This window comes from Hoplias malabaricus, chromosome 15 (assembly GCF_029633855.1).
Source record: "Hoplias malabaricus isolate fHopMal1 chromosome 15, fHopMal1.hap1, whole genome shotgun sequence".
NCBI classification, from domain to species: Eukaryota; Metazoa; Chordata; class Actinopteri; order Characiformes; family Erythrinidae; genus Hoplias; species Hoplias malabaricus.
Genome location: NC_089814.1, coordinates 11,341,670 through 11,368,053, shown reverse-complemented (window position 1 = coordinate 11,368,053; position 26,384 = coordinate 11,341,670). Strand labels below are relative to the sequence as shown.

General features: G+C 42.5%; 1 protein-coding gene across 1 annotated transcript in view; it reads right to left on the bottom strand.

The window, feature by feature from the left end:
- Positions 1-25,487, bottom strand: part of nsmfa (NMDA receptor synaptonuclear signaling and neuronal migration factor a) — a 45,529-nt gene extending 20,042 nt beyond the window's left edge. Inside the window, exons 1-6 of the mRNA XM_066646155.1 lie at positions 25,391-25,487; positions 24,598-24,735; positions 7,979-8,037; positions 6,758-7,384; positions 6,361-6,651; positions 4,151-4,217 (exon numbers count right to left, since the gene is read on the bottom strand). Of these exons, the coding sequence (XP_066502252.1) occupies positions 4,151-4,217; positions 6,361-6,651; positions 6,758-7,384; positions 7,979-8,037; positions 24,598-24,668 (1,115 nt within the window). The 5' untranslated portion in view covers positions 24,669-24,735; positions 25,391-25,487. The remainder of the gene's footprint in view (positions 1-4,150; positions 4,218-6,360; positions 6,652-6,757; positions 7,385-7,978; positions 8,038-24,597; positions 24,736-25,390) is intronic.
- Between the last annotated feature and the right edge of the window lie 897 nt (positions 25,488-26,384).

Here is a 26,384-nt window from a genome sequence, read left to right as displayed (position 1 = left end):
TTCATGTGAACATTTCATTAAGGTTTCATTCCTTGTTCACCCATTAACACATATATTACCCCCTCCTCCTCTTTCTTTACTCTGCTACTAATAGTGGGAAATATGATGTTACATGTTACAAGACCAAAAGTTTGTGGACATTTGCTCAACCAACATTTCTCCTTAAATCAAGGGATTGTGCCCCTGTCTTCTGAGAAATGTCAGGCGATGATGTTGGATGACTAGTACTGGGATATAAACAACACTCCAACTCATCCTCCAACACTCCAGAAAACGCTCCATAGTCCAGCACTGGGTGCTTTTATACCCTTCTTCCCAACACTTGGCACTGGGCATGAAGTCATAAGTTCTAATGTGGCTTTAACAAAATTTCCCATTCTATGGCATTGAGCAGTAAATGTTCAGAGTTTGTGTTGTGAGTCACTTGAAAAAAAGTTAGGAAAACCTGCTCTCGCTGACACTTGGTATAGAACAAATGTGTGGGTTTACAATAAAACAAACATAATGTATAATAAATAAGGTGTATAATTTGTGCACCTCATAGTGGGGGAAATCACTCAATTGTAAAATATGTCTCTACATTTCTGGACACATGGTAAATTGTTTGACTATGTGAGAGATTTTTTGGTCCCTACAGCTCTTCTCTTTTACATCATATCCCTGTCACTCCAACCATCTCCAGCTGCACCTGGGCATTCTGGGATATGTCTTACTGACTGCTCTGAAATGTCCAAAGTGACCAACCTAATGGATAACCATCACCCCCTCCAACATTCTAACACCTCTGGTTATGCAATCCTCTTACGACTGTCCTTTCTCTCTCTCTCTCTCTCTCTCTCTCTCTCTCTCTCTCATGACTGATTGCAGTGTGTCATTCTGCTCTCCTCTGGGGGGGTTTCACTCCCTTCTAACATGTAGATGCAAATCACCAGTGGCACAGTGAACTGTCTCCAGAGCAATGAGAATCCATTCAGCCTCTTTCAATTACATTCCTCTCATCTTCAGGAACTGCCTCTGATGGTATGTATTCACATAACGCCAGTCTCTCTCTCTCTCTAAAGGACACAGAGCACATCCAATATCGCCTGCAATGTATCATCACTCAGCCTCCAACTATGAGCTCACTTTCAACCACCTTTATTTTGTATCTTATCTCCATTGAGCAAATGACTTCAGAAAAATTATCTTTGGCAGTTATTTAGAAGACTCTCAGCTTTAATACTGAATTGTAATGAAGGTCTCACTTGAAATTATGTGTAAGTATACATTTATAAAACATACAACACGTTACATTACATTAATACTGTAATCCATCTGTAACCGTGCTAACCATTAGCTACATTGCTCTTGCATGTTGTTAAAATGTAATTTATTGTTTCTGCTTCACTCATTTTCGCACTGAGAACATTCCTATCTCGTCTAATCTCATTTGCTCAAATCTGTCCAGAAAGATCATCACCAAGGAGGACACAACTGTCACAGTTTTATCATTTTAACGTCATAACAAGCTCTGAATTTCACCTGAAATTTTCCAAACATCTAAAAACAGAAGGACAGGGAGACATAAGAAACATTTCCTTCTCATATCTCATAATTCATTCATGGCTCAGAAACACAAAAGGGAAAAGGGTTCAGGGTTGGAGGGAAAAGCAATTTCAGGGTGTGCTGGAAAGCACAGAAAACACTCAGAGGCACGACACTCCTGACAAAGTGTGACAACGAGTTCTTTTAACTTTTAGTTAAGAATCTATGTGATCAGACGTCCCAATGAATATATTTCATTTCATCTCAAATCACGCTGACCAGAGCTACACGTACAAGCACGGCGCGAATGTTTATCCACACAGAGACAGAGAGTTAAAGACCTGGCTGGAAACAGAAAATCTATAGATGCTTTATATCCTGTCTTCTCTGTTGTGTCTTTCTAGATAACACTTGAAACATGGTGTAGAAATAACTACTGATAAAAATGACCAATGATTCTAGGTAGTCTCCAGACCCATCGCAACCTGATCAGGATGAAAGAGTTACAGAAAATATAAATAAATAAAATTAAAAACAAATGAATGAATGATGCATGCCAGTGGTCCCAAGGATGCAGTGGTGCAAACACACACACACACACACACACACACACACACACACACACACACACACACACAAAACTGTGCAAATGTGCAAAATGTCTATTCTTATATATAATTATTTTAAAAATGATTTATAGATAATTAGAATAAATGCAAAAACATAAACACAGTGAAAAAATACAATACCTTTTCTTTTACAAACTAGTAGATGTGTCGTGATCTAGTGTAAAGAACAACATTTTTTTCCAGATATTCTCCTAGATTGTGTGGATTTTTTAAATCACCAGCGGACACGATTTAACATAATGAAGTATTGATTAACCAAACTAGGTCCTGGATGATAACCTCAAATAATAGTAGACTGTGTAAAATTTTAGGCACCTGAGAAAATGAAATTTAAAAAAGATATTTATCTGGACAATAAACCAATACCAATACAAATATCATCCAATACATCGTTTGGTTAATCAATAATTCATCAAGTAAAATCTAGTGTGCTAGTGATTTTAAAAAATCAATATGTTCAAGAGAATATGTGGAAACAAATTTTGTTCATCACACTGTGGGCACAACACACCTACTACATTTTAGCAAACCTTTTACCTTTTACTGTATTTATGATTTGTATTTATTCTAATTAATTATGCATCATTTTATCATTCAAGCATCACATTAACAAAATAAATCATTTAAAATAATAAAGCACCTAAGACATTTGCACATTCCTGTATACAGGGAGAGATTAAATAGAAATATATATAATATAGTTTCTCTGCATTACAGTACACTCCAAACCAGTGTCTGATCTGCTTCAGACTCAGAATTGAGGCTCTGCAGCATAAAAGCTGGCAGTTCTTATAAATGTAACTTTAGTGCTCTAAATCACACCAGAGTCTCCTTGGTAACTTCAAACAGTCAGCCAGGAGTAACGAAGGAGGAGGGAGGGGTTACAGAGTGCAGAACAGCCGGCTGGGAGGACACAGGGACAAGCTAGAGGCAAGAAAAAAAATTATGAGAGATTTTACTCACGATATCCTGCAGAATAACGCGGGCGGCCATGCATGGAGGAGGGAGAGAGACGGAGAGAAAGTCACTTTGATAACAACTGTGATTTGGAGTGATAAAGTGTGTTTCTCTTATGTGGGCGTTTGAGTGTGTGGTTTGCTCACTGTGTACTTGTCAACTTCCTCATGCACTGTGTGTGTGTGTGTGTGTGTGTGTGTGAATGAGAGAGAGAGAGAGAGAGAGAGAGAGGAGAGAGAGAGAGAGAGAGAGAGAGAGAGAGAGAGAGAGAGAGAGGGGAGAGAGAGAGAGAGAGAGGGGAGAGAGAGGGGAGAGAGAGAGAGAGAGGAGAGAGAGAGAGAGAGAGAGAGAGAGAGAGAGAGAGAGAGAGAGAGAGAGAGAGAGAGAGAGAGAGAGAGAGGAGAGAGTGAGAGAGAGAGAGAGAGAGGAGAGAGAGAGAGAGAGAGGGGAGAGTGAGAGAGAGAGAGAGAGAGGAGAGAGTGAGAGAGAGAGAGAGAGAGAGAGGAGAGAGTGAGAGAGAGAGAGAGAGAGGAGAGAGAGAGAGAGAGGGGAGAGAGAGAGAGGGGAGAGAGAGAGAGAGAGGAGAGAGAGAGAGAGAGAGAGAGGGGAGAGAGAGAGAGAGAGGAGAGAGAGAGAAAGAGGAAAGAGAGAGAGAGGGGAGAGAGAGAGAGAGAGAGGGGAGAGAGAGAGAGTGAGAGAGAGAGAGAGAGAGAGAGAGAGAGAGAGAGAGAGAGAGAGAGAGAGAGAGAATGTCACTAAAGAGTGTGTGAGGCTGTAACACCTGTAAGGCCATCTGTCCCTGAGCACACTGGACATTTCCTTTTAAATAAAGACATTTTACTTTTTTAGTTCCTGAATATACCAGTTTATGTTCCACAAAAGGGGTTATCCAGTAAGGGGCCATGTTTACAATCGGTAATGATAATGCAGAATCCAATACATTTCGACCACTAGGTCTTGGACTATGAAGAAAATTAATGATAGCGGCTTTAAGAGTGTGTTCAGGTGTTTTTGTATTGGGACAGTAGTGGATTACTCACGCTTGCATAGTTGTGGTAGCAGTCTGGAAGGAGAACATATTCTCTTTGGGGTACCACTGGTTGTCGTCTGTGGAGGGGGAATAGTGGTATACACCGTGTTAGTTTCTTTCTTAGCATGCTTCTCACTTTGTATTGAAATAATTTATTAGTGTGTTATTTTGCACACAGGACACTCACAGATCCACTGCACAGAGGGCGAGAGAGGATCACAAAGACAGAGGAAAAGAGAGAGAGAGAGACACAAAAAATACAGACCACGGCACAACCAACACATGACCCCCCCCCACCCCGAACACCAGGGGTTAAATTAGGCCAGAGCTAGAGTAGGTTTAGTTAAAATGAACTATAAGCAAAGCAGAGCTCAGATTCTATATCCTGTAAAACATGTAGATCATTAATGAATTAATATTTGTATTATAATTTCTATGAGATTCATTTAGAGCGATGCATCAGCACCAAAGATCAAATTTCACACAGCATCTCACCTCTCCAGGCACAGTCAGTCAATCAGTCATCAAATGTTTCTGATCCAAAGTTGGCTTTGTTAGCTTTGCATGGGGTCTATGAATCTATCGTATTTGGCCAATAATATATAAGGATATAAATTAAATACAGTACAGTACTGGTAGGACTCCTACTCCTGTACTCAAAAGACGCAAGTGAACCTCACTTTTTATTTATACATATCACTAGAGTTTCAAGTAATTAAACAAACTGATTACGTGTTGAATGCATTTTACCACATGTTAATGGCCTTAAAGAAACGAGTGTTCCCAGTTAACTACATACTGTAGTTACATGCATGATACATTGAAAATTTTGTAATCAGAGTTAACAATGAAAAGTGAGTGCAAAAACCTTATCTTTTAATGCAAATTATACAGAGATTTTTAAAGATTTCTATTGATCCATCTATAGTGACATGTTCAGTGCGAAGAGAAACCAATATTTGCAGATGATTTAGAAAAAGGAAATCTGAATAATTTAAGATACATGTTTTCATTTACAGAGTAGAGATATGTAAGAGTGTAACGGTGACTAACAGCATGTAAAGTGAATTGTTCATTCATTCATTATCTGTAACCGCTTTTCCAGTTCAGGGTCACGGTGGGTCCAGAGCCTACCTGGAATCATTGGGCACAAGGCGGGAATACACCCTGGAGGGGGCGCCAGTCCTTCACAGGGCAACACACACACTCACACCTACGTACACTTTTGAGTCACCAATCCATCTACCAACATGTGTTTTTGGACTGTGGAAGGAAACCGGAGCACCCGGAGGAAACCCATGCAGACACAGGGAGAACACACCAAACTCCTCACAGTCAGTCACCCGGAGCGAGACTTGAACCCACAACCTCCAGGTCCCCACAGTGCTGCCTTTAAAGTGAATTGCTTTATTCAAAATAATTCAGTTAATACTGATAACTATATTGAAGAAAAAATGGTATTATGCTGTCTCAAAAAAGACAGAAGAAAAAAAAAAGACAGAAGATTGCTGGATCCCATGAATGAAATATACATAAAGATATATATGTATATGGGTGTAATGGTACTTAAAGTCACGGTTTAGCTCACACCACACCTTAGGGTTCAACCAAAAAACGTCAGATTAACCTATGGTTATATTTATTTAATTTGAACAGACAAACATTTTACACTCTTTTCCATTTAATGTTATAAAGCCCCACCTGAGGAAGTTAGTACAGCCTGTAGTATGGTAAATGAGCTAGCTGTAAAATGTAAGCATTAGCATGTTCAATTTGTTTCTACACACACCACACACACACACACACACATACTAAAATGCCAACCCATTGCCTTTATCCAATTCAGCAAGAGTTCATAAATTGAAATAAAAAGCCAGAATATCTGTATTGGTTTATGTTCAGTCATTTGAAAGCAGGGGGCGTGGGAGACAAACAGGTCTACAGTTACCATAGCAATACTTCTAAAGAACCTCAGTTCCCACAATGCCATGCAAATCCAACAATGTACAGCTTAATGTTTCTGGGTGGCACACACACTTGTGAAATGACTATATTTACCCTAATAGTCTAACAGGCACTAGTAATGTGTGCACTGAACTGTGACCTTATAAATTGACAATTCACTTATCATTACACCCATAAATGAAACCCAATTTAACCCCTGTTGCACCATCACATTTGAGCTCCTCTCTCTCTCCACCTCTCTCTGTCCCCTCTCACCTCTGTCCAGCCCAGTCACCCGGTCCACACTGCACATCCGCTCTAGTGGTCGGCGAGGCTGCTTGCCTGCGTCTCTACTGCTACTCTCCAGGTCCAGAGAGCCCTGGCTGCGAGACGGTGCCCCAGCACAGGACTCACAAGCCAGGCCACATTCCCTGGCCTCTCCCCAGCCACGGATGTTGTGGGCACTGACAGAGCTATGAAGTGGTTGGGACAAGTGGTGGTGGTGGTGGTGATGATGCTGTTGATGGGATGGTCCTGCTCCTGAGCTGCTGGACCCTCCACCTAGGGCTGAACAATTTGGACAAAATATTTAATAGTGATTTTTCTATGTTAGTTGTAAACATGTTCTATGTTCTAGTGTCATATCATGCATGATATTAAAAAAAAGCCCTACCTCCACTGACTCCTTGTTGCTGCGGGAAGGTGCCTCCCCCTGAGGTGCCGCCATGGTGGTGGTTGCCATGGTGATGGTTTCCATGGTGATGGCTGGTCCCTCCACCTCCAACTCCAACACCAACTCCACCTCCTCCATGCCGGTGATGGTGCTGTTGAGTGGGTGAGGAGGTTGAGGAGGAGGAGGATGCTGCGGGTTGGCCCATGGTTTGAGATGAGGGAGGAGGGGTGTCCCGCGCCCCCCTTAGCACCTCCAGCTCCAGACTTTCCTTACTCGCCAGCATGGGGCTCTCACCGCTGATGGTGTAGACCCGGGACGGCTGCAAGGCGCACTCCACACACTTCTGCTGCTCTTCCTCAGTCGAGAAACTTCGCTCCAGAGAAAGCCGGCTCCTGGAGGTCGAGGAGAGGGATGTGGAGGAAGATGGTGGTGCAGCAGATGAGGAAGCAGGAGGCTGCAGGAGGCCCAGGGTGGAGTTAATCAGGGTAGGATCAGCACCACTGCTGCTGCTGCTGCTGGAGGGCTCCTGCAAAGGGTAGCTGTGGGAGTGGTGGTTGTTGTTCTGAGTGCACACACTGTCTGGGGAGTCAGAGTCGTGGCCAATGAGGGTGTCAGACAGTAAGTGGTCTACATTGAAAAACAGACATAGGTACAGAAAGAGATACAGGACACAGACAAACAAAAAAGACAAACAGACAAATGAGACAATGTCGGACATACTGGGTCAGCACCAACTTCAATACAGACCTTATCAAAGTGATCAGTCATTGGTTAGATAGACCCAACCCATAATCAATGCTGTTTTGATGTTATGGTGATTGTAAGATTGTAAGAGTGTTGTCTACTAGAATACTGTCATTCCAATTAATATTGGAATGTCATAAGTACTGGCATATTGTTGCTTTATAAAAACAACGTCATAGCGTTAACTTAACTCAGTGCTACTGGACAGCTTTATGTGCTTGTAGGAGAACACTAACCGTTCATATCAGTTATGTCAACTAAAAGAGGCTAAAAGAGGCGATTATTATTACACAGTTTGGTCAACCAGGAGCCCCTCCCCATCTCTGTTAAAAGTAGACACTCTACAGACAAATGGAATTGTATACAATAGTGGAACACAAACAATAAAACAAAATGGGTTGTCTTGGGTTCTACCTACAGCACGTGACGTCAGGAGAAATAGGAGAAAAAGAAGAGGAAGTGACAGTCTGAGCTGACCTGATCCGTTGCGGCTCTCGGGATGAGTGTGAAGATAATCTCCGAATGCTCTGGCTGCTCTGCAGAGAGACAAATAAACCCACTCAGATCGCACATAACAGCAACGAAGGGAGTGTGTCAGCATCTGATTTGCTAAGGTCAATCAACTCAATTACTGTGAACATGTCCAGTATTACATTCCACCAAACATTCACATTACTGTGCATACATCAGAGACCAGCCGTCATTTATTTAAGGGCTAGTGATAGGGAAATAATAGAAAGCATATTTAACTACAAACTATACCTCAGTGACAACAAGCATCTTTTAAACATTGAGTGTGTCCTTTATTTGGCCTCTATTTTTTCTGATTTTTTGCCGTTTTCAAAGCAACCTGCAGAGATACTCTACAAACCTCCAAAGTTCCATCCTAAATGTTGAATGCTTTTTTTGTTGATGGCATCAAACAGGGCATCACAGACACACACACACACACACACACACACACTTGTGGACAAATCTGCCTAGGGCCTTGCAGGGATTAAACCCAAGGTCCCAAAATTCTGGAGCTGTGTGGCAGCGATAATACCTGTAGCCCAGATTCATTGCTTTATTTGCAATATGTGAATGTTCCTCCCTTTTATGTATTTCCTTATCTCAGCCATCATCCTTTGGCGACTACATGTTCTTTTAGACCCATGGCATTGTGTAGTTTTTACACTAGCAGTAAAAAAAGCATCTTTGCTGTAGTTACTTAGTCTAATTCATATTCCAGTGCCATCATATTAAACATCTCAGATATTTCCTTCTTATATTTGCTTATTTTTGAAAATTGGCAGGTTTTTCAGCCTCTTAAAGTCACCTGATAAGCCGACACCTGCCCACGGTATGAAACGTTTAAATAGGGATCGTTTTAACACACTGCAAGCTGCAGCAGTCTTCAACGTCTTAGCAGAGGCTTCTGGAGCTGGACTTGCTGATCTTTAAAGCTGAAGGAGAGGGAGCAGGGGGCACGTGTCAGCGGAAAACAGGGTGAGAGAGAGATAAAGAGGGAGAGAGAGAGAGAGATGGGGGGGCATTACTGCCAGCTTTGTATATGTGTGCCACCCACAGACTCAGATGTACTGTGTTTAACTCTCCTCTCTAGGAATGTGAATAAGGAAAACTGGTGAAGAAAGAGAAAAAAAAAAGGGGGGGGGGGTGTTGGGGGGAGAGGGCAGATGACGAATATAATCCAGTTTGATAACCTTTGGACCCCGTCCTCATCTTCAAATAAACGTCAATGTGCTGCTAATTTATGAGTGAATTCTTGTGTTAGAGAAAGACAAAAAACAACACTGTTAAAGGAAAGTGTTTTTTAAAGCCTATAATGTGCTCTGGCATGCTGAATTCAGGGCACTGACCCTGAAAATTGGTGTATGACCCTGGAAAAAAAAGCCTGACAGTTCAATTATAAACACTTGGAAGCACAAGATACTGCTAAAATCTGCATTTGCCATATTTTCATATTCTCTCTCTCTCTCTCTCTCTCTCTCTCTCTCTCTCTCTCTCTCTCTCTCTCACACACACACACACACACACACACCACACACACACACACACTATTCCTGATACAGGTGCCTTAAAAAACCTACTGTAGTTGTACAGTGTGAAACATGTAGTGAATATGAATGTATTATCAGTATAATAATAGAAAATAAAGATATTACAGTCTTATTCTAGGGTGGTGTCTAACCCTACGTGGATTTGTTCACGTTTACAGCAACAACATCCTTTACTCTTGTGGAAAGGCTTTACATTAGATGCTGCAGTATCTAATGTTACTGTGGTGATTGGATGGCGTTCATCTACAAGTGCAGTAATGTCAGGTGTTCTGTTACTCCAGAGAATGCACTAGCACTGCCTCAACGACCCCAAAGTTTCCCCTCAAACTGACACTTTGCACTGGACATGGTTAACTTAAGCTCATGGGCATCTGCTCCAGAATAACTAACTATATCTTCAGTGCAAGATGTAGGATGTTTCCTTTAATGATTAAACAACAAAGCTGGTATAAAATTGTTCCAGTTGGTTCCATTACTATTTTAGTGTAAGTGGACAACTCTGGAGTAGAGCATCGGCCAAAACGTGTGAATGTAAATGACCCCTCTCCATTTAGAGATGAATAGAAAATGACCATTTTCAAAAATGTGTTTCAAAAAAGAAATATATAAATCTCCTCCTCTTCTCAGAGTGTGCAAACACCTCCCAAATAGCATGTGGCATCTTGTGCTTGCCCTAAAACTTAACTCCTGTTAAACACTGAATGGAATGATGGGGGAAACAAGCTCCCAGTGGTTTACGGTGAATGCTGGAAAATCAAAGAAGAAGGCGAGACACTAATTAATGTGAGCAGGAGGGGGTTTCATCAGTAACCAGCTATCAGGCACCCTGAGGATCCTGGGAAATAAGCTTAACAGATCAGAAAAGCGGGACACCGTCAAACGCATGGAGGTCACTGGCAGAGCACTGTATCCCAGACTGAGCAACAAGCAATCAAAACAGTTCTAGAGAGTCATCCAGCAGTATAAAGAGTCATGAACTGCTTTTATATTACCCATATATGCTGACGACTCAATCATCGTTTTACAGCTTATCCTCATCCACATATGGTGCTACGTTGGCAGGGAAACTGGTGTGGACCCCATGTGAGTCATCGCTGCTTAAAGAAGCTGTTCAGCATCCAAACAGCGTGGGATACCAACCGAACGGGAAGCATTTAATGAGGGCAAGCTTTATCTGTGTTTGTTTCCTCGCTGAAGATAATGCCACCAACACAAACACACACATGCCCGCACACACACACACACACACACACACACACACACACACCGGAACATGTGCAATAAAAGTGTCAAACTGTGAGGGCAGGCTTTTCTTGTGTTTCCACAGTGAAGATAATACCCCTACACAAAAACATCCACAGACACGCCGGAACTGTGTCTCTGCAATAAAAGTGTCAAAGAACGTACATCCCCTTTCCAAACACCCACTCGGCTCTCAAAACTGCAGCCTCCTCCGCAGAAGCTGTCAGGCGGTCAGGGGATTCCTCTACAGGTGATTCCCAGCGGGGGCAGTAGCTCTGGGCCAACTGATGCCATCCCAAATGGAAAGGCAGCTTTCTCTTCACCTGACACCGGGGCTGTATGACAGCGCTCTCAATTATTCACCCACTGCCCACAACCAGCTGTGAAATCCACCCTCCCCCTCTCTGACCATAACGAGCACTCAGCCACTCCTCACTTCTCACTAATGGGAAAGAAAGCAAAATCAATCCGACGAGACCACGCGGTCCACTTTTCGGAGCTTCTCCCAGTCGGGAGGAATAAATCGTTTTCTGCTCTGCCCACAAAATGTGTTCTTTGAAAGCGACTGCTACCAGATCAGACAAGCCCTACACAACGCTGGCAAAAATCCCATTCAACTAATGAGGACACGAGCACACAATGCAACGATGTCTCCAGACTACTGGGTCAGAACGGTGACTTTGCAGAAGAAATAAACAATTCGGATTTTTAATATTAAATGAAAGACAATGGAACAAAATTTTGGGATCATTTGCATTTATCACTGGGCAGAATAACTACAGTTACAGGTGGGTGGAGTAATTATCTGGCATGTGTTCACGTATGTGTAAAGTAACACTATTGCAATAAACTAGTTACAAAAGGGGAAAAAAAATACAAATTAAACACCCAATAAACCCTCAATCCAAACTCCCAATCTAAACTGCCAATAAACTCATTCATTCATTATCTGTAACCGCTTATCCAGTTCAGGGTCGCGGTGGGTCCAGAGACTACCTGGAATCATTGGGCGCAAGGCGGGAATACACCCTGGAGGGGGCGCCAGTCCTTCACAGGGCAACACACACACTTTTTGACTTGCCAATCCACCTACCAACGTGTGTTTTTGGACTGTGGGCTGGAAACCGGAGCAACCCACACGAACACAGGGAGAACACACCAAACTCCTCACAGACAGTCACCCAGAGCGGGAATCGAACCCACAACCTCCAGGAGCTGTGTGACTGCGACACTACCTGCTGCACCACCGTGCCGCCCTCCCAACAAACTCTCTATCTAAACACTTAATCCCATCTTAAGCCCATGTCCAGTCTAAACGCTCAATCTAAATTCCCAATTTAACTGGCCACTGTTGTGATCTGCCTCACCACTGTTTCTAGGAAAAATACATTGTTTAGCAGAGCACTGAGAGACCAATCTCAGCAAATTCTGCAAAAACACAAACACATGGTCAGGTTTATATGGCACATATGGCACTATTAATATCTGTGCATATGTCAGAGAGACTGTGCCGTCACAGCCTCCTCCGCTGCTGTTCTATTCTATACAGCCACATCAGCAGCGTTACATTAACTCCCACAGGCGGATGGCAGGCTTTTCTGTAGAAGGAGCTTTAGCTGCTCGGCAGATCCTTTAACACATAAGAAATTTGCTGCTTGCTTAAACGACTTGGCACTTGCTCACATGCCTTCAGTGTGACTCTGCATGGAATGATGATGAAAAAGCAGTTTTAGTAGTAAGAGGTAATTATCAGCTCCCTCTGACCACTTCACACAATGCTCCACTTTTCTCGTTGATGTTGAATGAGCTTTCATTAACATCAACAAGACAGCACACACTCCGCCACCTGGAGAATTACAACACTAATATCAGATAAGGACTATCACAGAGGGTAAGACTTCAGTGGAGAAAAAAGAAACAAAAATACAACAACAACTACAACAACAACAAAAAAAACCCTACTTAGCCCACCATCCATAATCTTTCATTCTTTTTGCCACACTTCAAAGTCTGTTTCCATGAAAGACCTTTAATCCTTTCAGCCTTTAATACTATTGCAAACCCATTGTAACCTGAGCTGCCATCTTATCAGGTACTACATCGTTGCATTTGTATGTTTGCAGTTGTGTGGACATTATTTGCTGCTGCACTTGCCTGTATCTCATCTGGACCTGGTTATTACTTGAGCAGTGAACTATTTTCAGTACAGCAGTGACAACATGATGGTACTGAAATAACTGCTGTTTTAGGCTGATATCTGACCTCCAAGAGAGGGAGACAGTAACAAATATACAGAGAGACCAAGAGCATGAGAGAGAAAGACAAAAAGAAAGCGTGACAGTAATAAAGAGCATCAGAGGGAAACAGAAACAAATGGACAGAGAGAGAGAGAGAGAGAGTGTATGTGAGAGAGAGACTGTTATAAGATGCACAAGTCAGTGAAATATAATCAGATGTAGATGTACATGCTACTGTCCATGTGTCAAGAAAGAATGCAAGAGACAGACAGCAATGTTAGTGTGTGTGTGTGTGCGCGTGTGTGTGTGTGTGAGTGTGTGTGTGTGTGAGTGTGAGTGTGTATGCTCGTATTTTTTAAAGCAGGCCGAAAGTGTCCAAGCGGAGGAGGCTGGGGGAAAGAAGGAGATGTAAAAAGGAAATACGCAGAGAGTCCATTAGCCTGTTAAAGATGAAAGAGTGTGAATCATGGTGAGAAAAGGCAAAAGGTGGTGCAGTACATAAGAGACCTTTACAGTCATGCGAGATACACAGCTGTGGGCACACCACACACCCTTTTTTTTTTTCATTTAAACATCAACCACGGACACTCAGCAGAACCGTAATGTTTCTCACTGTTGTTTGTTAGATTTTATTAGAGATTTAGAGTTGTGATCTGTTCCTAAAGGGCTTCAAGAGTCCTATTTATGGGCTTTTTTTTTTACCCAATTTATTTCTTACCAACTACACAAATCTCTAAAACTCTCCATCCAACAACATTGCCAAGCTGGGAAAGTGACACCTAACACCATGACATGAAACGTAGCATTTCTTTTCAAATTTCACTGAACTCACTGGAGGAGAGGAAGGGCCATCCTATTCACCCAGAAAACAAGGTCCAAAATACTCTCTTGAACTCCCAGCCATTATATTTAATATACATTTTGAATGCAGTTTGAAAACCTGTTATAACGCCTGATAATAGCAGCACTTTCCAAAAGAAACACTGTGTGACCTTGTTTGCTTCAAACCAAACATATGTTATTTGAATAGCAAATAACAAATCTGTTCTGTGTCTGAAATTAAGTACAAGGCCAAAGAGTTCGTTCATGTGAATTTAAGAGAGCCACAGGGAGGGGGTGCTGTGGGGGCTCACTGACTGGTGATGTCCCACTCTGAAAATGTGTGGGGGAAAAACACAAGCCCAGTAGCCCACTGCAGTTGTGACTTTAGGAAAATCAAGAGCTCTGGAGATGGACTTGTAACCTTGAAACTGCTGATATTTTTCCACAATTTTGGTTCTCAAGTCCTCAGACAGTTCTCTTCTCCTCTTTCTGGTCTTTTTTGTCTCTGTTTTTGGTGTTCCAATACACACAAACAAATAAACATATGTATAACAAAACATCTGTAATTGCAATATGTTTCTGGGAGGAATACTTCATTTTCCATAAAGATTTCAGGGGTGCCAACACTTTCGGCCATATTTGCAGTCAGTGTATATAATTTATATGAGTTTATATTTACAAATAGACACATTTTGCATGAGCCTAAAGAAACATATTCTGTTGTTTTGCTTTCCAACAGGGACACTACATGTGTCAGGCTTCTGAGTTCAGTCTGTCTCTTTCTTTCTTTGGCACACTTGTGAGGATGGGCTCCTGATGAAAGCACCAGCTCAGTAGGACACTACACATGACACAGCACTCATCTCCTACACATCTAGAGTGAGAGAGAGAGAGAGAGAGAGAGAGAGAGAGAGAGAGAGAGAGAGAGAGAGATTTTTCATACGGTGATGTTCTGTCACGCCCTGCCATTCTGCTCTACTGTGTCTTTGAAGGCATGCATTCCTAGCCACCTGTCCTCTAAATAAATGATTATTTAGAGCCTTTTTATAAAAGCCATCACAGCAAAGCAGCTTAAGAATGATAAGATTGCAGGCAGCTAAGTAAGAAACTTCCAGCAACACAACAGAAACACAAATCCATTTTAATGAAGCACAAACCGTGAAATCATTTGCCAAACTTCCCAAGCAATCAACGCTTATCTCTGATTTCCCAGGACTTCTCTGTAGCTCTATTCCTAAACACAGTTCAGCAGATTCCCTAAATATCACTGGAGGACAAAATACTGAAGATACCTTTAAAAAGCTCTGCTCCACTGGCAGCATTCCCAGTGGTTCCTAAATACTTAATACAGGCAGACACATCCCACAAGAACCTCCATTACTCATACTCCAAACCAGCACAGCACAGAAAAACATAAACCTTTGCCTTAGCGTCTACTGATTCCCCAACACACTGACGAGCTCTTTGAAATCTATCTCCCTGAACTTGGTGGACACTTTGTCGTACATTCGTATTGAAATAAGTGACATAAAAAAGTGTGTTGTTTTGAAAGCCGTTTGAATAGTAATTTACCCTTGACATTAAAGCTTTGTGATTGGTTCATAATTGGTTACTTTTACATTAATTTGTAAGACTCTCTTTCAAGCTTCTTAAAGGGAGCGTCTACAATTGTGAGTACATGCAGTTTCAAGGGAAATTATCGGAATAAACGCTGTTTGCGCGTGGCTGAAGTTTAAATTGTCTATAAGTTTTTATTCACTGTTTGAATTATCACAGAAATGCATGTGTAACTCGAGTTGTTGTGTTTTGTAGCACTTTCAGTAATGGAGTTAGCGGACTCTTGAATTTAGAGACATTTCCACCTTACGTGATCCAAAACAGCAAAAGTAAGTCAGTATTACCCACCTATAGAGCAGGAATAGCGCAATATCCTCATTTCTGTTCATACTTGTGTCATACATATGTGGATGTCCAAAATACTCCTCTGCCATGAGCAGAGAGAGAGAAAGACCAACATACTGGACTGAGCCCATTTTTCTTCTTTTCTTTTTTTTTTTATTAACTCATTTACAGACACCGGGTTTTCGTGAAGGGCGGCACGGTGGCGCAGCAGGTAGTGTCGCAGTCACACAGCTCCAAGAAGGTTGTGGGTTCGATTCCCGCACCGGGTGACTGTCTGTGAGGAGTGTGGTGTGTTCTCCCTGTGTCCGCGTGGGTTTCCTCCGGATGCTCAGGTTTCCTCCCACAGTCCAAAAACACATGTTGGTAGGTGGATTGGCAACTCAAAAGTGTGTGAATGAATGTGTGTGTGTTGCCCTGTGAAGGACTGGTGCCCCCTCCAGGGTGTATTCCCACCTTGCGCCCAATGAGTCCAGGCTCTGGACCCACCGTGACCCTGAACTCGATAAGCGGTTACAAATAATGGATGGATGTGTTTTCGTGAACATTAAGAGAGTGGAGACCTAGCAAATGGTGTTTTTTTTTTTTATTCCAATCTTTGCATTTAACTAATTTTTTAACTAATAAGAGAGCTTGCTTTATTTTTTTTTGCTTGTGACAGAAAATGTAAAAAAAAAGATTATTTTCCATTTAACATTTCAAAATGTAGCCTTTTTATCCAACAAAATAATACTAAAAAAATACATTAAGCCTCCTAGGAAGAATGACCTACTGAATTTGCTTGTTTCAAACGGATCTGTTTGCACATCATCAGCACAGTTATTGCCAAATAAATCACAAATTGAGTGCAAAATAAGATAAGGATTTGAATAAGATAAGGTCTCTTGAATTAATTTAATATCATTTAGAAGAAGTCCACATAGATTTTGCTCTATAGTATGTCTAAAGACTAAGGGTCAAGGGATTTAAGTCCTTTGGGAAAAATAGGCAGGTAACAGGGGCCTGGGGCTATAATGACATGAGAACAGATATAACAGCCTGTTCCGACAGAGTCAATTCACACAGCATTTGGGGCCATCCCACAGAACAGACCAGCCATTAAAATGTCACCTCCTCCAAGGCATAGAGTTCAAAAACTCAGACTAATGACGTGTGGAGCCCTCCCTCATACACACACATCTCTCCCCAACACACACACACACACACACACACATCCCTCACCAACACACACACACACACACACATCCCTCACCAACACACACACACACACACACACACATCCCTCACCAACACACACACACACACACACACACACAGAAGTGGTCCTTATATGAAGTCAACCATGTCAAAGGCATACTCATAGTGTCAAAGTCATCCTGGAATTTGTATCGTTTCTTGCAATCTGACTAATTACAGTGCACTCTCTAATCCTTACCACTAGACGATAAAGAGAATAAGGAAGTACAAACACACACACACACTGTGCTGCATGAATACTTCAGCTGTTTGTCTGCAATGTAGCCTCCTCACAAGTTAATTATTAGATGCTGTTTAACAGAAAATGTGAGGAAAGTTGCAGCTGAAGGAAAGGCTTATTGCATATTGCAGCACATTAGGACTATGAACCTTTTTCTCAGACTGTTCTTTGAGGAAGGAATCAGTGCAGGACCCGCAGGCTCCATGAGTAAACAGTAGAGATGTCCCAAAATTCAATTTGATTAACTCATCAGAAAGTCAGTAACGGTCAGGTGTGTCCGTGTATTTGTGTCGTTATAGGGACAGAAGTGACCACTTTCAGTTTTGTAAAATATAGAGCAGAAAGTGAAAGGCTCGTGTGACACAGAAATGCTTTCAAATACAAAGAAGAGATTATGATAAATTACCTTAACAACTTTCAACATATTTATGTTTGAGGCACTGTGATGTAGAGCAGAGCTCGGCTGAAAGTGATGTAAGCACAAGAAGGTGAGTTCGGCCAATATGTCATCATACATCATTGAAGTGCACACTTCAAGAAAGGGATTAGGGTTTAGTGTAAGAATTGGGACAGGGAGAAGACTATGGGCGGCAAAGTTTTGGAGATTTCGAAATCCAGAGGACAGAAAAGAGGAGGTCTGGTCACCGACACTTAAACAGTGATTACAGTCTTTGTTTCTCTTCACTCTCCTGCGCCTGTCAGTAGGGGCTCGGAGCAGCAACAAAACGAATACTGAAAGTATTTTTCTGATGAACACTAAACAAGAAAGAATAAAAAAAAGTTTATTTGGAGGACCATGAAGTCCAACGGCCAAGAACATCTCCACTATGTCTTATTACACACAGAACACAGCAAAACAACAGAAGCAGAAGGAAAAGTAGCCTTCCAGTAACCTTTGTTTAGTTTACAGATGCAAAACATTTTTTGGCCATAACTATATGGAAATATCAAACTGTCATTGTTGGAACAAAACCTTGCATCTCCAATCTTCCAGTGTAAGCCAAAATAGGACTTTATTCCAGGAACGTCTAGACCCTTTTCTGCTATTTGTCCATTCATCTTGAAAATCTGCAGTTGTTTTCAAATCCTAAATATGGAAAATGAAATGGAGAAATGGAAAATAAAAAAAAAACGGAGATACAAGGTAGAACTGTAGGAGATCTGAGCCCTGATATCAAATATGAATGTGTTTGTGTGTCATTTCCAATATGGTGGCGCTGATAACAGGGTTAGGTCTGCAGTCAGCAATCTCCAGATGTTTTCTGAAGTGGTGGCATTCAGCACAGCCTTCTGGGAGACCCTGAGATGAAAGAATCGAATTTCATCAGCCTGTTCGGAACTGAACAAAGGACACAGTCAAATGAGTCTCCTCCTGCTCGATATCTCGGCCTTGGACAAACAGAAGGGGCTCCTCAGATGTGGAACACATGGCAGTGCGTTCAGATGAGATCCTCAAAAGGTACAATACACAACTCTAATAAGGTCTGTTTGTTTCAAGTGCCTCTGCCACCATTGATTACACATCTTCAGAGCGAGTGATTAACACATGCGCCAAGTCATTAACTGAAATGGACAGCCTTAAGTCCGGGACCATCAGAGTTACTCTGTCTTTATATGTCCCCTAACAAACTAGACAGCTAATTTCTAACTACATACAGTTACTCAAGTCTATGCCTTGGTTCTTATACAACAGTCCTGAAACTCAAGCTTTGACCTTGTATCACTTTATGGCTTCAGTCTGGCACCTCTGCCACTGCAAGCCTCATCCTGTCCCTGAGGATCAGTGTCCACTGATGGACTACAGCAATAAAAAAAAAAAAAAAGACGAACAGTTTAGACTTAAAGGGACCCCCAGCAGAGGTTACATAACTGCAAAAAAAATAATTGGGGTGGGGGTTTACATTTACACAATTTCCCCTGGCTGCTACTAATGTAAATCTCCAGCTCACAACCCATTATCTCCTCTACAGTGACAAGAAAGTCCCAGCCTAGGTTTAAAGGTGCACGAGACAAGTTTATTTCAATTTCTAACTATTACAAAAGAGCTCTAAAACATGAAGAATATGATTAATATCGGTTATTTTAGGAATGACATCAGAACAAATGCGTTCTGTGCCTGTGCCAGCAGCAGGTAGTGTCGCAGTCACACAGCCCCAGAGACCTGGAGGTTGTGGGTTCGATTCCAGCTCCGGGTGACTGTCTGTGAGGAGTTTGGTGTGTTCTCCCTGTGTCCGCGTGGGTTTCCTCCGGGTGCTCCGGTTTCCTTCCACAGTCCAAAAACACACATGGATTGGTGGCTCAAAAGTGTCCGTAGGTGTGAGTGTGTGAGTGAATGTGTGTGTGTGCCCTGTGAAGGACTGGCGCCCCCTTCAGGGTGTATTTCTGCCTTGCGTCCAATGATTCCAGGTAGGCTCTGGACCCACCGCGACCCTGAACTGGATAAACGCTTACAGATAATGAATGAATGAAATATCAGTGAGTATAACTAGGCTTGAAGGTTGCATATGGCTAAATTTTGTCATTATAACTTCCATTGATTTTTAGCACACAGGTCCAGCGCAAAACACAACAAACAAACCTCTGCACTTTTTTTGCAGAACATCTGTTTAAAAGAGCAGCTGTTATCAGTTGAAGGCTTCTTTTATTCAATCTTCTCAAGGCTGGACTGGATTGATCTAGGCTGCATGCTCCAGTGCTCAAAGCAGGATGCATATGTACATTTCTATCTGCTGGTTTCTGGAGTGAACAGCTACGAGGCAGAGGAATAACAAACAGCTCTCAATGGCCGTGGACGTGTGTGTGTGTTTGTACAACAAGAGTGAGTGAGTGCTCACAATCCCTGAGTCAAAGCCTATGATTGGAGCCCTCCAGCTTCACCTCCTGTAATCTGCATGAGCTTGTGGAGAGTGTGGAGAGGGATGGAGTCCTCACTGATGACTCAGCCTCTCTGTACATAAAGTAGGCTGGATGAGCTTGTTGTGGCAGATCCAGCAACTGGCTGGGGGCTCTGATCACTCTCCGGGGTCAATCTGATGCAGCAGCAACCTAGACGTTCATGCCAACCTTTTGTTTCTGAAAGCATCCCTTCATCCATCTCTGTGACTCAGAAAGAGGCCTCAAGACATACTGAATAACGACGGGCAATATCTGCCATCTTTCTGAGAGACAATGTGAAAGAAAAGGGGTCCTGAAGGACAGGCAGCAATGTGAGCCAGCATTAAACAGAGGTCCTTTATGCAGGACTGTGTGTGTGTGTGTGTGTGTGTGTGTGTGTGTGGTGGGGGGAGACGGTACAGTACCACCTGTAGGACAATTTCAAATAGAGCTAGAAGAGAGGTATAAGAGGCAGAGAGAGGCTGAGGTTTCGTTCAACGGTTCTTAGTTCAACGTTCCTGAAGTGGATGCTATCAGACCACATTAACTGTCTCTACTCTTCTGGGAAGGCTCTACCTTAAATAATGGAACACTCCCATAAGGGGATGATGGCATTCTGCCACAAGAACATAAGTGAGGCCAGGTAATGATGCAGATAAACTGATGACTAAGGTAATGAATGGAGATATGCCACTCCAGATATCTCACATCCCAGTGTTAGGGGGCGCTATACCCCTCTAGTTGATGCTGGACGTTGTGAATGCTGACCTTAGACGCATGTGCTGCTTCTCCAACTCATTCATTCATTGTCTGAATGAGTCCATTGTCACAGTCCTTCACAGGGCAACACACACATATTCACTCACACACAACGTTCAATGAATGCCAGTGTAAAAAGATGTTATTCCAAGTCATTGTGGAGCATTTCTGTCGGTCCATTCATCATTAAATTCACTCAACGTGAAGGACAGCAGTTGTGTTGCTAATAATATAAACCTAACATCGACACAAGTACATGTTATCTTTGGACAGCAGTAATATACACATTTTAAAGAGCTTTAAAAAGGAATAATTTGTTAAAAAATAAACCTGCACGATTAAATCATAGAGAGATGAATAAAGCCGTCTAGAGGTTGAGGAGATATTCTCAGAGTCAAAACATTTCACAATAGGAAGCAGGCACCTTAACGCTGGTAAAAGCTCCCTTACAGAGAACTGTTACATTACATATTTATGAATATTCTCCCTGATGTCTGCGTCAGTGTTTTATAATAGTTTTGAGATAAGATTTTGTGTCCAGTGTTCATTATTTAAATAGAGTTGAATATGGAACAAAAGTCTCCAAAGAAAACCTACTTTTCCAGAATTATCCAGATGTTATCACCTTTACAAACACAATTCTGAAGAAATGTGTAGGCTTTGGATAAAAAGCTATATTTATGTTGTAGACTTTGTGACATTTGGTTCTTACTTCTGGCACTGTAAAGAAACTGGATTCTCTGTGATGAATATTTCACACCAATCCAGAGAACTTCAAAATGAAGTTCCACTTTAAGACTTTTTTTCACTGGAACGCAGAACTGCTGACCACCTCTCGCGTTACTTTCACACCTCTCTGAGAGAGAATAACAAAGAATCAGGTGAGTGACTCCCTAGAACACAAGGTGGCATTGCGTAAGGTTTTAATCTGTTTAATATTTGACAGAGTTGGGAATTAGTCTGATTCTTGAATGAGGGTTAAAGCAACTTTGAACTATAGCTCTCCAGTATGTATAATTTGGAAAAGAACCAAGCTCATACCAGGCAGCATTCATTCCTATATACCTGTGCAGCTTAAGGAATGGCACGCGTGGTGAGAGTCTGAACACTGCTGCTCATTACCATGTTCCAGACTGATATAAGTCATTTCGGTTCGCACCCTTGTGCGAGTTACTGATATACAGAAGCTGCCTCGGAGCTACGGTGGTACCTACTTACAGCCTAATTAATCATATTCAAAGAAAATATGCCCAGGCCTTGGCTAGTTTGTGCATACTTGCATTAATAATGTATTCTAATTTCGCAAGTGTATGTCACTGCACCAATGTGATTACTCACTGGTGTGTGTGTGTGTGTGTACAAGGGACAGAGAGGGGGGAGAGAGAGAGAGAGAGAGCATGTCCAAATTCTAAGTGTGCTGTTTGGGTACTTCGTGTTTCCTCTCCCTCTCGCTCTCCGTCTCTCCGTTATATCAGACACTAGGTTTGAAATCAGTATGCTGAGCTATGTGCACAGCACACACATCTGTCCTGCATAATGAACAGTCTTTCGCTCACACACACACACACACAGACGGGACAGGGAATTACCATGGGCCCTGTATTGGTGAATCTCCCGCTCAGACAGAGCGCTGGATGCAGAGATTACGTCTATGACCCTGTGAAATGTGTCTCACAAGAAATATAGCACATGTATAATTCTTGTGTTGTCATACAACCGAGAAATGAACCGAAGCGTAAGGCACTTTTGTTATTTAAATAACAGCACTACAGTGCAGACACGGTGAGGACATGAAAGCACATGGACGAGGACAATAGATGAGCACCGTCAATGAATGACCTGCATCACTGAGGTTATAGTCTTTACAGCAACAGATGCATGTCCTTTTAAGAACAAATTACTGAACACAAAACAGCAGGGATGTAATGGCCAAAAGCAGCTCAGGTCACTTCCAGCTGAGCAACCGAATGAGTGACTGACTGACTGGCCGAGTGACCCAATAATTTATTGATAGACTGATTGATCCATTGATGGGCTTAGTACCCTATTCTTTGACTGATTAGCTGCTGGATGCATTTTTATTTTTATTGACTCATTGATATATTAATTGATCATTTGTTACTTTGACATGTAACTGATATTGATCAGCAGAATGATTGATATGTTGTCTGATTTATTGATTGCTGAACTAACTATTTAATTAACTGTTGACATGTTTATACTTGGAAAAATCAATATTCTTGGTCTACTGTTTGACTAATTGGTTGATAGAGTGGCTATAACTCAGTCCAGATGTAATAACCAGATGTTTCCCTATCCAAATGATTTATTCACTGGTAACTGATTGGTCCAGTAAGTGATTCACTGATCTACTGATTGACTCCTTGGTTATTTCACTAATTAACCATATGATTTGCTAATTCATAAATGGATTCTTAATTGACTGATGATTGCTTGATTTTTGATTGATTCATTGATCTCCTGAGCTACTGATAGTATGATAATCGATTGATGAATGAACTGACCTGACTGAATGAGATATTGGCTGATTGGTTAATTGATTTTGTACTAATCTACAGATAGAATTATTGATTGATTGATTATCTATATGATTAGACTCATTAGCTGACTTATTGATCTTCCAGCTCTCCAGCACTTCACCGTCCACTCCACAGCTTGAGCAGTGCCGTCCAACCCAAGGTGAACTTGGCGAGCAGCTGCCCTTTTTAACCTCATTGTGCTTCACTACGAGTGGGCGATCATGACAAAACAAAAGCGGAGACCCATCGTCTGTGAGCAACGTGCATCGACCACCGAAGCGAGGAGAGCCCTCGTCCACTTCCCCGTATTTCTGAATGTACTGATAAAATCCATACACTCGTTTAATGTGGATTTGTGAACACTAGTCCGAATCTGAGTCTGTGCATCCAACAGCACGCCTGGGAAACTGAAGAGATGGCGCTACTATTCTTCTGCAGTTAGCTCCATTCACTTCTGTTTCCCAATCCCTCCGCAGTGGAACCTGACAGCCATGCAGCTACAGCATGCCCACAGTCCAGCACCGTCCCATTTACATCAGCAGCACGCCACAGGCTCAAATGCTTAGATTAAAAACACAGTTGCTCACTACACAGAGAACGTGAAGGTAGACTACGTGTGGTTCAATGCTGTCTGGGCTGGGTGTGTGTATGGCGTTATTCCTGATAAACATTAACACCTCGTTAAAGATGCAGCCAGAACAGTGAAAGAAGTGGAATGCGATGCACACATAAGATCGCGTGTCACAATCTAAAGCCAAACACCCGTTCTTTCCTCCCACATGGTGCAGAACACCGAGTCAATTTCAAGGTGAGCTGCACCATTGTATAACACTAGTTTGTAATAATGCAAATGCACGTCTTGTTTTTTCCCCCCTGTAATATAATGGTCAACTGGGCTTGCTTTCCATTTCAGCACGCGCTCTGCATATATGAGCAAAGTACGTGACGTGTGCACTGCATGCCCCGCTGTCCTTCCACTGTAGTGACTGCATTTACATTCAACAGGAATTCACTCTGGTGAAAATAATGCATTCAGAACTGTAGCGCGAGACTGGGACCTCTGCTCGCCGCGTGGAGCTGTAAATGTCTGCACCGAATTTCCAGGGTCTAGTGCTGAAGTCTGGAGCGGGGCAGGGTGAAGTACAAAAGCGGAGTCAAGTACGAGCAGTGAGGGGGGGGGACTCACCTAACTTTTGCCGCCACCGACGAAATGGCATCGTTTCTCAGATTCTTCCGTCTGGACACGGCAGTTCCCATGCTGGAGGGACAACGACGCTGGCGAGAAAGCAGCTCATTCCAAAATATCCCCCAAAGCCAGAGTGAGCTGCAGGTGGGAGAGAAACACGAGCTCAACAGCGCGTCCTCTTCATATAAAAACAATACAAGACAATATCAGCTATGTAACAGCTCTTTCTCTCTCCGCGTGCGTGTGTATGTGTGTGTGCGCGCGCGCGGTCTCGGATGCTCTGCAATACTTGAAAGGAGGCAAAACACACTCAGAAAGCGACAGTATTATTATTTTTCCTACCCATATTAAGGCAAGCCCCGCCCACCGCCCGCTACCATTGGTTCCCTATTTTAGCGTGTGCCGTTAGCTCAACGTAGCCCCGCCCCCTCTACGCCAAACTTGGTTCCTCACTATCCGCCTTCCAGAAAAGCCTTAGCCAATCATAGCCAGAGATTGCGTGGCTTATGTTAATACAGGTGTGTTACGCCCCCATCCCCGTTCTCTCCGTTTTCCCATTGATGTGGGAGAAACGAAGAGGTGAGGGGGTGTCTCTGCCTCTGCTAAAGGGGTGGGCGCGTGACACACAGGAAACACAGAATCCATATATGGTTCACAGTCTGAGTTCCACAAGATGAAGGGATGGGAATGGGTCGAATGCACCGTACACTGAGATTTCACACACACACACACAACTGAGAGCACACACCCCACTGAGAGTCAGGGCAGAGTTACAGCTCAGTTACACACTTACTTAAAGATTTAAAGCATTCTGCATCCGTCCTACTGCAGTGGTTCATAGAGAGAGAGAGAGAGAGAGAGAGAGATTATAAGGCTACAGACACGCACACATCCCAACAATAGCTATTTTCTAATAATAATAATAATAATAATAATAATAACACCAATAATAATAATGTGTCATTTGGCACTGTCCTCGTGTGTCTGTGTGCAATTAAGAATGTCACTATACAATTCTTGTCTTCTATGACTCTTTCACATCCTTGGTGCCAGTAGTGGGACGTGGTCGTGGATTTTGAAAGGATCCAGTGATGCATTGAGCTGTGGTCAGCGTTGAACAGTGAGCTGGCAGAATGTGGGCATGAACTATTGTGCCTGCATTTAGGGAGGATCCTTACCATGCCCAGTTATGAGTCACAGTGAGCTAGCTACTGACACTGAATGGAATGGTGAGGCAGTTTTTGGGCCATGCCCATGGTCAAGCAGGTGTGAAAGTGGAGTGAACAGAGCTCAAACCCATTCATGAAAACACTACAAAGGGCAGCCCCATGCTGAGTCATTGCACAAAGGAAGGACAGACACAGACACCTGTGGGTGTTTTCAGATCTAAAGTGGGAGCACATACACGTGCTGCAACAGTGGTCGCTGGAGCACTCAACTCAACTGTATTAAGGCTGCTCTAAACAATGCTGTGTTTATTCAGCTACCAGTTCCATGGTATTTACATCACATTTCTTATACCATTTCTATGCAATAGTCTTGGATTTTGTGGAAAAACTGAGTGGGGAAAAAAAAAAAAAAAACATTTACAAGTTCAGACTGCGGTTTAAAGCACTCCTGAGAAAAAGGGAGAACACTGAGTGGACTGACCACTGTAAATAATAGCACTGAGGACCTTAAGCAGTGTTGGAGCGTGGGGTGACTGCAGATGAAGAGAGAAACACAAGAGTTGAATAGAGAAAAAAAACCTACACACACACACACACACACACAGCAGAGGAAGCGCA